The sequence below is a fragment of the Crotalus tigris genome, unplaced genomic scaffold (genome assembly GCF_016545835.1).
Source record: "Crotalus tigris isolate CLP2741 ecotype Arizona unplaced genomic scaffold, ASM1654583v1 scf7180000020074.1721668, whole genome shotgun sequence".
Classification (NCBI taxonomy): domain Eukaryota; kingdom Metazoa; phylum Chordata; class Lepidosauria; order Squamata; family Viperidae; genus Crotalus; species Crotalus tigris.
In genome coordinates, this window is record NW_024097846.1 from 678,466 (window position 1) to 695,760 (window position 17,295).

The 17,295-nt window shown below is 40.8% G+C and overlaps 1 protein-coding gene across 4 annotated transcripts in view; it reads left to right on the forward strand.

The window, feature by feature from the left end:
• ABCB11 (ATP binding cassette subfamily B member 11) overlaps nucleotides 1-17,295 on the forward strand; it is an 84,176-nt gene that overhangs the window by 39,144 nt on the left and 27,737 nt on the right. For all 4 annotated transcript variants that reach the window (XM_039365450.1, XM_039365448.1, XM_039365451.1 and 1 more), the window contains 7 exons: nucleotides 1,476-1,586; nucleotides 1,701-1,826; nucleotides 3,850-4,053; nucleotides 6,722-6,892; nucleotides 9,734-9,935; nucleotides 12,901-12,964; nucleotides 14,503-14,638. In XM_039365450.1, the coding sequence (XP_039221384.1) occupies nucleotides 1,476-1,586; nucleotides 1,701-1,826; nucleotides 3,850-4,053; nucleotides 6,722-6,892; nucleotides 9,734-9,935; nucleotides 12,901-12,964; nucleotides 14,503-14,638 (1,014 nt within the window). The remainder of the gene's footprint in view (nucleotides 1-1,475; nucleotides 1,587-1,700; nucleotides 1,827-3,849; nucleotides 4,054-6,721; nucleotides 6,893-9,733; nucleotides 9,936-12,900; nucleotides 12,965-14,502; nucleotides 14,639-17,295) is intronic.

Sequence of the window (17,295 nt, forward strand, 5' to 3'; positions counted from 1 at the left end):
GTGCAAATTAGAAATATTATAGTGATTAGAAGAAACTGATTGCAAGTTAAAGCAAACCAGTATCCTGCCTTACAAAGAGTGCATTCATCCAAATGACATTCCTAAGTGATTTTCTTATGAATATTCAGCTCCTCACTGAGCCCCACTCTGTCTGTCAAAGAGGGCTATACTTTATAAGGTACCTGATCATCAAGAAAGGCAGTGAGGCAATTTGCCAATTAAGTGGTTTCAGGAACTAAGTCATTCTGGCCCCTCAGGCATGTGATTATAAGAAGAAAAAAAAAAAAAGGAGGCCAGAAGCTCCAAGAATGAAATTAATATGTATAGCACTGCCAATGCTTCAGAATTTTGCAAGGAAACAAACACCACTCATTAAATCTTTCCTACAATAATTCTGTGGATACCAACAAGCTATGGCTGTAGAAGTCAATGATATTCTATCAGTTTTATTTTTTGCTTTGCCAAAAATAAGTGAAATGCATATAAATAGGCAAGTCTATGTACACTGAACAAAGCCACTGTGGATGTGTGGTTAAGGCATCAGGCTAGAAGTTAGGAGTCATGTCTGAGAGCCAAAGCCAGCTGGGTGACACTTGGACTGCTCATTCTTGCTCAGCTCTAGGAAAAAAGCCAGGGCAAATCATTTCCAAAAAAATCTTGCCAAGAAAACTGCAGGGATTAGACCAGGCAGTCACCAGGAATCAGACACTGACTTGAAGGCATCAAAACAAATCAATATAAAAACATATACTGAATTGTTTATTTAAGTAAGTCTTTTCTGCACTGGAGCACACAACCCAACTTCTGGTCCGCCTTAAGCATGGAACCTGCCTGATGACTTTGGGCTTGTCACTCACTCTCAGTTCAACCTATCTCATAGAATTATTGTGGGTGAAAATAGGAGGAGTGATTCCTGTGTGTGCCATCTTTTGTTCCTGAATATAAACTAGCAAGCCAATCACTTGTAGGGTCTAAATCAGGGGTTCTCAACCTTGGCAACTTTAAGACTTGTGGACTTCAACTCCCAGAATTCCTCAGCCAGCTTTGCTGGCTGAGGAATTCTGGGAGTTGAAGTCCACAAGTCTTAAAAGTTGCCAAGGTTGAGAACCCCTGGTCTAAATGCTCTGGGTGCCATGAATGGGTGATATAAATCAGTGTTTCCCAACCTCGGCCACTTGAAGATGTGTGGACTTCAGATCCCATAATTCCCCAGCTAGGGTTTCAAGAATCTGACACATTCTCTAGCTAGAAACTAAGCGATTTACCAAGACATTCATGGAAATGTTAAGTACTGAGTTGGGAGTGGAAATCAATAAGAGATGGAATCGCCACAAGGGCATTTCTGAAGGTCTGTTGAAGGTCTAAGGGAGGAAAGATAAATCCTTCAGATGGAGATGTAAAACTAGCTACTCTGTACTGAAAGAAAGCTTCTTGAGAAAAAGGCAAATTGAGTGATCTGATTACTTCTGCCCCAGAAACCTAAAATTGACTGCATGTCAGAAGATGGCTACAAACTGGACAAAGTCCGGGGTGAAATTGAATTCCATAATGTAACCTTCCATTACCCATCCAGGCCGGATGTTAAGGTAAGAACTCAAAAGGTTCTAGTTTGCAGCATTGCCATAATTTCCAGATTTATTCTGAGTACCTAACCGGGCCTTTCCAAATACAGTGCCATTTTCTTTCTTCTTTAACTCCAGATTTTAGATAACCTCAGCATGATTATCGAGCCAGGCGAAACCACAGCCTTTGTTGGCCCAAGCGGAGCAGGGAAAAGTACCACAATTCAGCTGATCCAGCGCTTCTATGACCCTACAGAAGGCATGGTGAGGCTTTGACCTAACTCTGTCATCTTTCTTTCATTGAAAAAATCCTGAAGCTTGAGCCATTCTTGCTGTGTAATTATGTTTGCAATTTACTGTAGCGTCATGCTCTTAGCCTCCTCTAATCAACTGGTCTTTGAACTCAAAGAGCAACATAACATTTATTTATTTACCAAACTCAAATGGCTACCTGTCTCATATGATGATCCTAGCCAGCCCATAATAATCAATACAAACAGAGATAGAAATAGAACCATCTTTCCTACCAGGTGCCAGACCAAACAGCCTCCCAGCTCAACCTCCATCCAAGCCCAACACTTGGAGGAAGAGTCATCTCTTCATGGCCTTCTAAATGCTAAAAGGGTAGGGAACCTTTGAATCTCATAGAGGAGGCTATTCCAAAGGACAGGGGCAGCTGCTGAGACAGTGTGCCTCTAAGGTACCATCAGATAACAACATTTAAGGAAGGGGACTGGAATGTACCCACCTAGCAAACCTAGTAGGATGGGCAAATCACCTCAGGGACTCCAAACATGTCAAAGAGGAATGAGGCCATATCCATATTTATATGAGAGATGCCTGGGTTTCAAAACTGGAAATGGAAAACTTTGTTGACCCTTGTGATTCCCACCCCCACCCCATGTGCACATCTTTGACTACATGGAAAGGCATCGTGTCATTGGCATGCAAAATGAATGGAGATGTTTTTCATTGTGTAATACATGAATAGAATACATTCTATGAATGGGATATTTGTGCAAATGGAAAATGTATCTTGGCAAGCAGTTCTCTCAGGACTCAGATCAGTTAATTTTCATACTTTGTGGTAAGCTTCATGAACCCTCATAAAGTCAGAGTTTTCTTAACTCCAATTTTGTTGAGGAAGTTAGCTGGCTACACATATTTCATTAGGACAAAATGAAGAAAAAAATCCATTATGATGTGCACAATCCATCCGTATAAAAATATTTTTGAATTCTTTTCATGGTCTTTTAATATCCAATCCACCTAGATAAATGAAATTATTAAGTAATATTATCTCACAGGCTTGCATCTGAATTAAAATGTCCAACAAAAAGAATATTAATCTCTGGAAAATTCAGAATTGGTTTGCACAGCCATCCTAAATACTGGTACCTAGAATTGTATCATTGCTTGTTTCATTTCATTGCTAACCAACTCTTACATATTTTACTAAGGAATTAAGTATATTGTTTGTTGTATTAACAACAATTCCTGGGGTTCTTCCATAGGATACATCTGCAGAGGCATATCAATACAATGATCAGAATTCAAAGAATTGTGAAGCTAATGCCGTGTGTCCAGAGAGACCTTGTGTTATTCTTACTTCCCCCTCCCTGCAAAGGATGCTCAGATGCTGTAGAGCAGGGGGTCTTCAAACTTGGCCCTTTTATGACTTGTGGACTTCAACTCCCAGAATTCCTCAGCCAGGGATGCTAGCTGAGGAATTCTGGGAGTTGAAGTCCACAGGTCATAAAAGAGCCAAGTTTGAAGACCCCCTGCTGTAGAACAGGTTATGTTTGAAACCAAGAGACATTTGTTTTTCTTTCCATGTATATGTATACATCTGAACTAGACTGTGTTGTTTCTCTGGGCCACATAGGTATGTGTATGTGGTTATATGCATAATTTTATGTATTTGTTTATTTTGTCATTTTTATGCAGTGTATATTGGGGGTGGTTACCCTTTGAGAGCTGAATGCAATGAAATCTCATTTTAACGTATGTTGATTAGCGTACATTTAAAGAGACAATAAAGTTTATTCTATTCTATTCTATTCTATTTATGTCTGGCTTGAGATTAAGGGAAAGTTGTGGAAAATTAATAGGCTAGACTTAGCCTCAGTAGCTGTACTTCCAGGTATTGTATGTAGGAATTAGAAACAAAACTGGAAGTAGTGGAGTATAATGCTGCTGTTTTAAGAAGTTTCATGTTAAGAGAGGAAGATGTGGACTTGAAGGTGTAAGTGACCATAGTCTTTACCTACAAACTGTTATTGTGCAGGTTACCCTAGATGGACATGACATTCGTTCCCTTAATATTCAGTGGCTGCGTTCTTTGATGGGTATCGTGGAACAAGAACCCGTCTTGTTTGCCACCACAATAGCAGAAAACATCCGCTATGGTCAGGAAAATGCCACTATGGAAGACATCATCAGAGCAGCCAAAGAAGCCAACGCCTACAACTTTATCATGGATCTGCCTCTGGTAAAAGGAACTTCATCTTATCCCTTCTCGGTCCTCTACCAAGATTGCCTCTTACACCACATCTGCATAGTTTGAAATCACTAAGTCAGGGATTGACAACATGTTGTCCTCTAGTTCCAAAGCAACCATGACACTCAATATTAATTTGGTTAAATGATCGCTTCTAAGAAATGACCAGCATATCTAGACCTTCTTAAAGCTTTAGAACTCTTGCACACAATCTCATGATGAGATTGTCCGTACGCCGAGAACCACCTGTACCTAGCTAGTGGTTAGCAGTACTCATTGGAATGATCCATCTAAGGATTATTTGTGTATCTAGTGAAACTTTTCAGACCATTTCTATTTAATAGCTTTGCATAGTACAACATACAGTGTGCTTCATCTTACCCCTGCTGAAGCCACTTGCACCTGGGGTAAAGGACGGTAGAAAACACATTGCTTCTGGTGAAGGAATAGAGGTGAACCAGTCTTTTTCCCCCTAAGATTTTTCCTTTAAAAGCTCTTAAAGGAGATTAAAACAAACAGAACAGCTGCAGAAAAAAACCCTCTTGAAATCATAATCTATATGTGGATATGCACATGGAGTTATTATGCTTTATCATGCATGCATAGTTATATGTGAGTTAGAGTTATTGTTATTTTCTTCCCCATGGAAATGGAGGATATATATTTTCAATTTATACATATATGTATGTATGTATGTATGTATGTATGTATATATGTATGTATGTAGGTCTTTGGTTATTCGGGTTTTCTCCCGTGTAAAATTGGAAGTGTCTTGGTGACGTTTCGACGAAGTCCCATTCGTCATCTTCAGGCTGGTGTTTTTGGCTTCGTGCTTCTAGGAGCAATGTGTGATTGTAGCTGTTTCTTCCTTTTAACTGCCAGTGGGGGTATGAACTGATTGGTTAGGGGCTTGGCTGTGCTCTGATTGGATGGGGGGTTGGTTGTGCTCTGATTGGGGGAGTGCTCAGGTTAGTCTGAGTTGTAGGGGGATTTGAGATGGCGAGCTGCATTGCTGTTGTTTGGCTTTGTGTTCGTGGTCGTGCCTCATCTCATGGTAGGTGTCAGTTTGTTTCATGTATGGATTGGAGGGGTTTAAAGTGGCTAATAATGCAGCTGTGGTCTGGCTTCTGGTTTGTGGTCATGCCTCATCATCGGTGTGGGTTTGGGTTTGCTTTTTGCGTGGATGTGTGGTGGTGACATCCTGTGTGGTTTTCGTGAGTGTGGGTCTGGTATCATTCTTTGTGTTAGGGACTCGTTTGTCAATAAGGGCGGGTTTCCAAATGGCTGGTAGGCGGGAGGTATCATCTTGTTTATTCATGCTGTGTGGGCATTTCTCTATCTCGATGGCCTCTCTGATTATTCTGTTATTAAAGTGTTCAGTTTTGGCAATAGGTTCTGGTCTTTTTAAAGTCAATTTAAATGAAATTGACTTTAAAAAGACCAGAACTATTGCCAAAACTGAACACTAAAACTTCCAATCATTGCAGCATCCCTGTAGTCACGCCATCAAAATTCAGATGCTTGGCAACTGGTGTGTATTTGTGATGGTTGCAGTGTCCCTGGGGTCACGTGATCACCTTTTTGTGACCTTCTGACAAACAAAGTCAATGGGGAAGCCAGAATGACTTTACAACCATGTTACTAACTTAACAATCCCCATTATTCATTTAACAACTGTGGCAAGAAAGGTCGTAAATTGGGGCAAAGCTCACTTAACAACTATCTCACTTAGCAACATGAATTTTGAGCTCAGTTATGATTGTAAGTCGAGGACTACCTATATTGGACTTCAGTTCCAATATAGTTCCTAGGACAGTGAGCATAATAGTGAGGGATTATGGGAGCTGAAGCCCAATCTATCTAGATAGTGGCAGTTGGGGAAGTCCTTTTCCTCTTATATCCGAGAGTTGTACAATTGTGGCCCAACAACATATTTTTATTTCCTGCCTTGAGCCCAAATCTTGCTTTCCCCTTGTCTGTCCCCAGGCCTGAAGTGAGCTTAATCATCTGTACTCTAGCATTTTTTCCTCCATCCTGGCCCCATCCAAGCAGCAGGTGGCATCAATTAGGCTTGTAAAGCAGGCCTCAGTCTGGCCATGGCTTGAAGCAGAGGCAGGGTAGGGATTAGAAAATCACAGGCCAGGATAGTTTTCTGCCAGATCAAAGATTTGCAGAGCAGCACCAGCTCAGCAGTGAGGAGAGCCCTTAGGACTTCTGTTTTCCCATTCTGCAAGTGTTGTTACAGGATTGGCAGACCCCTCCCTTGTTGCGTTTCTCCCTTCCCTTGTTGCGTTTCTCTTCTCGGGCAAAGCTTCCTGCAACATCCTTGCTTCATGAGCAGGTGGACCTTCCCTCTGGAGCAAAGATAAGCTTCTTTGTTTCACCACATCTTTCGCCAGAAGGCCAAAGTCCCAGTTATTCCATGGCTGCTTCTCTGTCTTATCTCATTCAACATAATATTTTTGATTGACTTAAGGCAGGGGTGGGGAACAATGGCCCTTTTATGATTTGTGGACTTCAACTCTCCTCAGGATGGCTGGCTCAGGAATTCTGGGAGTTGAAGTCCATGATTCATAAAGGGGCCATCGTTCCCCACCTCTAACCTAAGAGGACTGAGATGAAAGCACTTTTTAACCTTTTGCTCTTTCCACTATTTCAGCAATTTGACACCCTTGTTGGAGAAGGTGGTGGCCAAATGAGCGGCGGCCAGAAGCAGCGAATTGCCATTGCTCGGGCTTTAGTTCGAAAACCCAAAATCCTGTTGCTGGACATGGCTACATCAGCACTGGACAATGAAAGCGAGGCTACTGTGCAGAAGACACTTTCCAAGGTTATTATACTATTTCAGTTCATTGGGGTTAGGAATCCTTTGCTTTTTCAGTCTCTTAAGCATGGCCTCTTTATCAATAGAGGTGCTTCTTTTCCCTGGTTTTAACAACAGCTCTGGGATATAACATTATGGTTAACATGATAAACTGGAGTCTCAGACGAGGAGTAGGAATTTTTTTTTGACTTTTCCATCCACCACTTAGGCAGATGTTGGCCGATTTCATACAGGGTATTACTAAACGTGTGGTTTGCCTAGCTTTGGCTTTGCATACGGTGTGAGTCCAGACACTGTGCTTTGTAAATATGGTTTAGGGCAGGGGTAGGCAACCTTGGCTCTTTTGTGACTCGTGGACTTCAACTCCCAGAATTCCTAAGCCAGCATGGCTCAGCTTGGAAACTTCTCCCTTTCCTCTCAGCATGGTTGGCTCAGGAATTCTGGGAGTTGAAGTCCACGAGTCATAAAAGAGCGGAGGTTGCCTACCCCTGGTTTAGGGCTTAGTTAAGTTTGTGAGGCAACTACTCTGCTTTATTTGATTTAGATTATGGTTTAGCCTAATCAATGAATTTGAGCATTGTTTTAACTGTGGAGAGGGTAAACCTTGAGCGGGGAAGGGAGGCAGCTACAGTATTTCATCTAAAAACTTTTGGGAACAACAAATGATCGATTTTATTTAGATTTTGCATCTTTCTCCAATGCACACAAGAGCTGTTGCTTGCTGCAGTCTTCCTTTGAAATGAACAAGACAGCTTTTGTGAATGGAAAGGCCTGTGTGTGCACTGGAACTCCATAAAGGTTTGTTTAAAAAATAGTGACCGAGATGTATTTCAAAACATTTAAACCTCACAAGCATTCGTTGTCCATCGGATGGGCTGGCAGTTTCCAGAGAATTAGGTTTCAGTAAGAATGGGTTGGAGATGCTGGCAAAAAGAATGTAGGGATATGCAGATCAATTCACTTGATGGTTCTTTTCACTCTCTGGATTACCAGGGCAGCATTCTGGTCCATTCAGATTTTGTAATCAGATTTTTCTCTAAAATCTTTCTTCTATTTTCACCTGCAGTTTTGCTTAAGATACAGAACTTTGTGCAGTTTCCTACCATGTACATATTGTTGTAGATTTGCAAGAAAATTGAGTGCTGCTCTCTAAGAACTACTGTACCTTTGATCTCCTGAAGAGTCTGCAAGCATCATTTTCAAAAGAGGATTGAGAGAGAGAGACAAAAGGAGGGTATCCTTATAGGGAAGGAAGTAGTTCTCTACTTCCACTACAGCTTTTGCATTTAAAGTTTTTGTAATTTTAAAAAAGGACAGATGAGAGATGTTTGCTTCTTTTGTCTGTTGGGGTTCAATCATATTGCTCTCTAAGTTATTTTTTGGAAATACTATAGTATTATTGTTTAAAATATATTTTAAAAATGGATGCATAAATGCTGCACGCGACAAATGTATGTTTCATGCCCACAACAAATCCTGTTTTTCAAAAGCATTCTTAGCTCGAAGTAAATATGAGGCAGTGCTTTAGAAATGCAATCACCCAGAAACAGCTGTGTTATTAAGAAAGAGGGGTGGAATACTCCATGGGGATTTAATTGGGGTTTCAGTAACACCACTTATTTTATTTTTTAAAATATGATTTATTCATTTGGATCCACACAGATGGCTTTCTCTGTTAATGAATAGGAATGAGAAATTTTGCAACTTCATGAAAACTTAAATTCTGAAAACAGACATAGAGGAAAATTAGATTGAAATAAGCAGGGGAAAATATGTGATTGCTTTATCTTCTTGCAAAGCAATGTAGAGGAAGATTTGGCAATAACCACTTCTGTAATCTCCAACCTCCAAAGATTGTACTGTCAAAAGTCATTTTTTGCACTGTCATCTTCCTTCCTAGACTAAAATATGCATTGCCATGCCTTCCGCAGATCACAGAGCCTTTAAATGATACAAAAAACTGTGCCCTGGCAACCCAGGAAAGTGCCCATCTTGGCACTGAGTATTGCAGGATTCCTCAACATAGTATCTGTGGGGACGAACGTCCTTCTTCACACCTCCCTTGGAATCCTATTTGAATACTAGCCACATTGTAGCTATTTTATGAGTGAGCATGGATGCAACATGGTTGTGATGGCAAGTGTCATCTGCAGTGGTGGGATTCAAATACCTGAACAACCGGTTCTCTTATTAGATGCAGGCCTGGTCCTCTGAGGCCTAGAACGGACTTCCGGAAGTGGCATCTACACACTTCTGATGGGCCGTTCTAGGCCTGAGAGGCCTCCAGGCCTCCAAAGCCTAGACTGGACTTCCAGAAGCAGTGTGCATTCAGCTGGTTCTCTGAACTCAGCAAAATTTAGCTACTGGTTCTGCTGAACCAGTGCGAACTGGCTGAATCCCACCACTGGTCATCTGGTACATTAGCCAATGTATTCTGCACAAATTGAAGCTTCTGGATAGTGCCCCATTTGGTCTATCTCTCATGAAACAGGAGCTGTGAATCCAGCAAATCCTGCTCTTTCGGGGGAAATGCCTCCATCCCCGCACCACCAGAAAATGACTGTCATAGCCATGAATGAACAAACAATGTCTGTCAATGCTAAAACAATTCAGGCATTCAGGTTGCACAGGTTTATTAAGGTTATTTTGCTATTAAGTTACATGACACATCAGCCCCCATATTAATTTAAGGAATCTTTTGACATTTATACACAGCATCCATATTTGTAGAGAGAAATCAGCTGATTAAGGTTCATTCCATCCTCTGGGATGACAGAAGTACAGACCTGACTATTCTAGCTGTCATGAATGGTTGCACCTCCAAAGATCATTCTTTCATTGTTGTAGGCTCGTTCTGGGCGCACTGCGATCTCCATAGCTCATCGCCTGTCCACAGTGAAATCTGCTGACATCATTATTGGGTTTGAGCATGGAAGAGCTGTGGAAAGAGGGAAACACGAAGAGCTGATAGAACGGAAAGGAGTGTATTTCACGCTGGTGACGTTGCAAAGCCAAGGCGACAAGGCACTCATGGAAACATCAATGCAAAGCAAGTGCCTGATTCTGTATTTTTAATGCTCCTAACTCAAATAATTAACTTCCTGTTAATGAAGCCTGAGTTTTTTTTTTTGTTTTGTTTTGTTTTTTTGGTTCCACAGAGAATTAGACTTTGCATATTTCATACCAAAGGGAGCTGTCCACTTTAGGATCAAATGATTTCTTCTTGCATTGTATTAAAGATAGCTCAGATATTATTTACTCTGATATTAGCTCTCTCAAGGTACCGTAAAAGCCTCCCATTTCTTTGAATTGAATATGCCTAGGGCTGAACCTTGAGCTTTGTGGAGGCAACACATGGCTCTACTGCTAGCAGGCTCTACTGCTACCAGGCAATAAAGAGTTGATGCAGTCATTTGTGGAAACATACAGATACCTTCAGCCAGAGTTTTCTAAAGCATTTTTTTTTTTTGTCTTCACCTAATGTTCTGAAAAGTGCTTCCCTTCCCAATAGCAGTAGCACTTAGACTTATATACTGCTTCACAGTGCTTCACAGCCCTCTCGAAGCAATTTACAGTGTATTGACCCCAACAATCTGGGTCCTCATTTTACTGACCTCAGAGGGATGGAAGGCTGAGTCAATCTTGAGCCAGTCAGGATCGAACTCCTGGCAGTGAGCAGTGAGTTAGCCTACAATACTGCACTCTAATCACTGTGTCACCACAGCTCCTTTATCCAATGATAACTCATCTCCAACTACTTACATTTGTAATGCAGGATCTGGTTGGTTCAGAGGCGTACGAGGAAGAGTCTCTGCTGCCAACAATCATCTCTTTTTCCCCCCAAATTTTATTTATAATACAATTAAAAAACATTGGATGTAACGTGACATTCCAGTATATACATTCTTATCAAGTTGTTCTACATTTTACAATCGATTCTTCATCTCTAATTATACATCTAAGTTTTATATACAGTACTTATTCTAAAACAGTGGTTCTCAACCTGTGGGTCGGGACCCCATTTGGGATCAAATGACCATTTCACGGGGGTTGCCAAACAACGCAGTCCGCCATTTTTTTCCCCTTTTCCTTAGCTGTGCTACTCTCTTTTATTCTATTGGCTTTTGAAAGCCAATAGAATAGACTATCTTGAATAGAGTCTAATTCTATTTGCTTTCAAAAGCCAATAGGAATTGTCCATGCTGTCTCTGCCCTGCTGAGCCCGCCAAAAGTCCCATTCTGCAAACGGTGCTGCACCAGTTGAGTAGTCCTCAACTTACGACCGGTTGAGTAGTCCTCGACTTATGACCAGTTGGGGGTCATGGCATTAAAAAGGTTGAGAACCACTGTTCTAAAATAACATATATTTCTATCTTAACGCTAACCTTTAATCCCAACCGTCCTCCTCGAATCCCTCCAGCGGTAAATTTTTTCCCAGGTTTCGAAATAAACTGATCCATATTTGTCTTTCAATACCATTGTGAGCCTGTCCATTTCCGCACATGCTAATATTTTATATAGTGACTCTTCCTCTGTGGGAATTTCTTTGCTCTTCCATTTTTGCGCAAACGCAAGCCTAGCTGCAGTCAAGATGTGTAACAGCAAATAGATGCCAACAATCATCTCTTGACTAGCATCACTAGCAGTACCTTAGCACCATCTGCTCAGGGTTCCTCCTCATCTATTAGCAAATCTAATAGATGCTAATCTATTTGCAAATATCTCAGTGGAAAGGGCCTTTATTTTAACTCTATCAAAGAAAACAAGCCAACCTTGTGCTGTGCTGTTCCATTTTAGAATGAGGGAAGAAAAACTTTCTCCATATAAAACATATTTGGTTCCAGAGTAAGTGGTCCTAAATCAGGGGTCTTCAAACTTGGCCCTTTTATGACTTGTGGACTTCAACTCCCAGAATTCCTCAGCCAGGCACACTGGCTGAGGAATTCTGGGAGTTGAAGTCCACAAATCATAAAAGGGCCAAGTTTGAAGACCCCTACCTTAGATTAACTTTTCTCTTGACTTTCTTGTAGTGAGTTTGTAATGATAGCCCGATAAAGGGAAGGGCTCAAATACACCCAGTTGACTACTTGAAACATGAAATGATACGACCATGAACAGCATCTTCTTGCACCTTTACTCCTGGTGAGGAGCTAGATGAGGGGCTCTCGGGTTTCACACAACTATAAGTGCAAGGGGTAACTGGTCTTCTTAAAACTCCTGGGCAAAATCCACTGCTACTGTAAGTTATGAAAATGCCCTTATGGAAAAGAGATGGCAGCTTGTTTGCCAAATGAGCAGAGCTAAGAAGGTGCTTTATCCTCTGTTTAAATGATCAGAGAAGAATGGCAAGGCTTGAGAGGCAAGTGTTAAGTACCATACAGAAATTTTCAGTCTTATAGTAGATTTGCTTGATGTTAATGCTACCAAGGTACACCCACGTGTCATCTATCCTCCACGAGCTGCACTGGCTTCCTGTGGGTCTCCCGACGCAATTCAAGGTGTTGGTTGTCACCTTTAAAGCCCTTCATGGCTTAGGACCAGGTTACTTACAGGACCGCATACTGCCGCATAGTTCCCAGAGACCGGTGAGGTCCCACAGATTGGGCCTCCTTCAGGTCCTGTCGGCCAGACAATGTCGGCTGGCGGGCCCTCAGGGAAGGGCCTTTTCTGTGGTGGCTCCAACGTGGTGGAATCAACTTCCCTCCGAGATTCGAACTACTCCCACCTTGCCGGGCTTCAAGAAAGCTATTAAAACTCTCCTATTCTGGCAGGCCTGGGGTTGATGTCCCCGGGGGGGGCAGGATTCGATTGGGACATGCTGTGTGAATGTATTCATTTTTAATTGTTATACTTGTTGTTTTAATTTTGTATGCCGCCCTGAGTCCCTAGGGATTGAGCGGCATATAAATTTTATTAATAAATAAATAAATAAATACTTGACTAGATCCTTTTTTTTCTCTTGGATTCTCTTACCTTTGATTGTTGTCATGAATCTTCTATTATTGTATTTACAGCATCTGACCCCAAACTTGAAAAAACGCAGCCTTTCATCAGGGGAAGCTATCAGGCAAGCTTACGGTAAGCTGGATGGATCCAAAATAAATTTAGAATTTAAACAAAAACATATGGCAAAAAGTTTGATAATATCTACCCGCGCGATAGTTCAAACCTTAAGAGAAGGCATTACGAGCGTACCTATGGAAGTAAAAGGGAAAGTTTTGCATCATACTTTCCATAACAGCTTCTAGAAAAGAAAATAGGCCCACACCCATGGCTATAAATAATGTAGTGTTGAAATTCTCTTTGCTCTTTACAAGTACAGAATCAGAAGCTTCTGGTTCTGAATAAAGATAATATTGGTAATAATGGATCCACCCCCTCCCATTTTATAATATTGTTGAAGGGGATGTCAGATGTGGAGTTCAGTCTTATTTTGCAGAAAATATTATCCTAAGAAAATGCCTGGTTTTCTCTTAACTACTGCATTTCCTTTTAATTCTTCTTGGAAATATTGGGGGGGGGGGAAGGAAAGGAATTGGAAAGATACTAGATCTAGGACACACAAAGGATGATGTATGATAGCATATAACCTGTATACTGGCATTGCCTTGAAAGCAAACAAACAAAAATATTGCAGATCAGAAATCCTTTTAGACTTTCAAAAACCCAAATAACTCAAATTATATGACTTTTAGGCAGCTAAAATTTAAAGATCTTTTTTTTTGAAGTTAATTTACTTGGGGGATCTGAAAGTTTTATTTGGGGATGATAAGAGTCCTCTTCCAAGAAAAGGTAAAGAGTGTGGTATCTTCTCTCCCTGGAAATGGTAACCTGATCTTCCCAGTTTCTCTGCACAGTTAGATTTAGATTTTAAAAAGTTTTTTTTTAAATCCTCTCTTAAGCTGCAGATGTGTGAGAGATAGTACAGAACTACCATATTTTCCGGCGTATAAGACGACTTTCTAAACCATGAAAATCTTCTCAAAAGTCGGGGGTCGTCTTATACGCCCAGTCGTCTTATACACCGTAAAATACCATATTTTCCGGCATATAAGACAACTCTAAACCATGAAATTCTTCTCAAAAGTCGGGGGTCGTCTTATACGCCCAGTCGTCTTATACGCCAGAAAATACGGTATGTGGATATGGAATTAAAAAATTCATTTACGCCAGCTATCATGAATTGAGGCTACAAATATTAAGGCTGTGTGCACCATGTATAATTAATACTGGGAGGGGGTGTTTGGATCTTATGTAGATACAGTACCTCCCTATTTTTTTTAGGAAAGGTCCCTTACCTTATCCAGGTTTCTGCGCAAAGCTGGGGGAAAAAAGGGACTGCTGCTGTAGCAGATGGATTCCTTTTTTTTGCTGGTCTTGAGGAAATTTTGTCACTCGGGTGACAATGAGGCACATGACATTTTTCCCTGGGTCTCTGGATGACTTAAACTGAACCATGATTCTCAAATATCAGATGCAATAAGAATAACAGGGGCATCAGAATAAAGCTCATCGTGGCATTTTATATTAGATAATACAATTATTTAATAAATGCATTATTTCCTGAACTCCTGAGACAGACAAGAGTGTGACTGGACTTTTCTCTGCTTCTCTAGAGCATCTCTGCGACAGCGTTCCAGATCTCAATTGTCAAATATAGTCCCTGACCATCCAGTATCAATGGTAGGATCCTATTCGGAGCGCAACTGTAGCATTTCTCAATATGAAGAAGATGGAAGACCATTTATCAAGGTCAGTCAGAATCACTGCAAGACCAAAAGAAGCTTCTTTTATTTTCCTTTGTCTCTTCCCACCACATGACACCAGGCCTGGCCTCAGGGATACTTGTGTTGGAATTAAATGATTGCAAGTTACTCTCCTGGAGGCCTCCAATGAAGAATCTTTGGAAAACACAATTGGTTCAAACATAGCAATGGCAAGGTTAGTGAGGATTACAGGTAGGGATGCAGTATTACACTGGTCCTGTAAGAGAAGCAATGACTACTAATTTGACTGCAAGCAAATTAAAGCAGGGGTCCCCAACTCCTGGGCTGCAGCACATTCAGAAATAATAATAATAATAATAATAATAATAATAATAATAATAATAATGATGATGATGATGATGATGATGATGATGATGGAGGCACTACCTTGACCCCCAGTGAGGCACTACCTTGACATGGTTGTGGGGCTTGTGTACTCTAAGGAAGATGAGAGCTATGCCAGAGGTTCAACCATACTGGACAGGTCTCATCAGAGGAGTCAGACAAAGAGTGTCTCTCCCATAAAAAATATGGTGAGACGTAAATTGCAGAATGCCATACCGGCTCGGACGTCGCCCGGGTTAACAAGGTCCGCACTAGATATTGGAGTTCCTGGATATATGGTGAAAAATGGGTTACAGGACTCAGGACTGTTGGCTGAGCAACCAGGGCCAGCAGCTGCAGAACTACTGGAAGAAAAGGTGTTTACCCGTCGCAGATACACAGTGATGGAAAACAAAGAAATAATGATCTGTTACTACAGATCAAGTCCAACAAGAAGAGGATATCTAAAACGAATGCACCAGTTCTGGAAAGAACAACATCCAGAATCAGAAATAACAGAACAGAGACTAGCAGATCAACGCCGATTTATAACACAAAATAAAGTATTCACAGAAACAGAATTGGACGAACTGCAAAGGTTTACCCAGGGCAAAGAAATCAAAGCCTTACCAGAAGTAATTCAGAATGTAGAGGCAAACCAGGGGGAGTTGGCAGTGAAGGAATCCAGCAGAGATATACAACTGTTCTCATTTGGAAACCAGGCACCTCTTCCTCAGGAAGAACAAAACCCTCTAACTAAAGAAATAAAAGAATTGAAACAAAGAATAACTGAGCATCTAGAACAGCACAAAAACAACAGAATAAGGCTACCTGCATTGAAGCTTGTTCCAAAGAAACAGCTAGCACAAGCATTAAAAGATGCAAATACTGCAATATCAAGTATAAGCACCAATTCACTGCAAGAAACAAACCAACTAATGTACAGCACAGCTGCAGTTATAACAGAATACCTGGGATGCAAAATCAACAAAGAAGAAAAACAAACAAACAGTGCACCAGAAAAATGGAAGGTTAGACTAGAAAATAAGATCAGCAAGTTAAGATCACATGCAAGCAAGCTAGAACAGATGAAAGAAAAGAAGCTGAAGAACAAGAAGACCAAAGAATACCTAATCAAGAAATACCACTTAGAAACAAGGAAGATCAAGGAAGCACTGGAAATAATAAAGCAACAAATAACAGCTATAGCCAGGAAAATCAGTAGATATGAAGCTCGAATTGCAAACTATAGGCAGAACCTCCAATTTCAATCCAATCAGAAACATTTCTACCAATCCATCAATGGAGAAACTGCAAGGAATCAGTCAGTACCTGACAAGGAAGAAACAGTGCAGTTCTGGAAGCAGATATGGGATAACCCAAAGAAATACAACAAGGATGCGGCTTGGTTAAAAGAGGTGGATGCAAATAAAACAGAAGTTGAAATGAAAGAACTAGTAATAACAACAAAAATGGTAGAAAAAAGAGCAAAGAAAATCAAAAATTGGTCAGCACCAGGTGAAGATGAACTGCATGGGTTTTGGTTGAAACATCTAACTGTTATACACCCACTCATTGCCAAGCAGTTCAACAATATACTACAAGGAGGAGAAATTGAAAAGTGGCTAACAACTGGGAAAACCTACCTAATAATGAAAAATCCAGCAAAAGGGGCAACACCAGGTAACTACAGGCCAATTACCTGCTTACCAACAACTTTCAAATTACTAACTGGTGTGGTAGCTGATGCAGTGCAACAGCATCTAGTTGAAAACAATCTCTTTCCACCTGAGCAGAAAGGAAACCGCCCCAATAGCAGAGGAACAAAAGATCAACTCCTAATAGACAAAATGATCTTGGAAAACTGCAAGAGAAGGAAGACCAACCTGAATGTGGCATGGATTGACTACAAAAAGGCATTTGACTCTCTGCCACATGATTGGATAATAAAGTGCCTAGAAATAACAGGAGTCAGTAGAAACATCAGAAAATTTGTGCAAAGATCGATGGCACAATGGAAGACACAGTTGCAGATCAATGGTGAGAGGCTGGGAGAGGTTAATATCAAGAGAGGAATATTTCAAGGAGATTCATTATCACCATTACTATTTGTTATTGCACTGTTTCCTCTGTCAACAATACTGAATAACTCAGGACATGGCTATCAAACATCAAAAACATCTGCCAGACTATCCCACCTCCTTTATATGGATGATCTGAAGCTGTATGGAAAAACATCATCTGAAATAGAATCGCTGCTCAACACTGTCCGTATATATAGCCAAGATATTGTAATGGAGTTTGGCTTGGACAAATGTG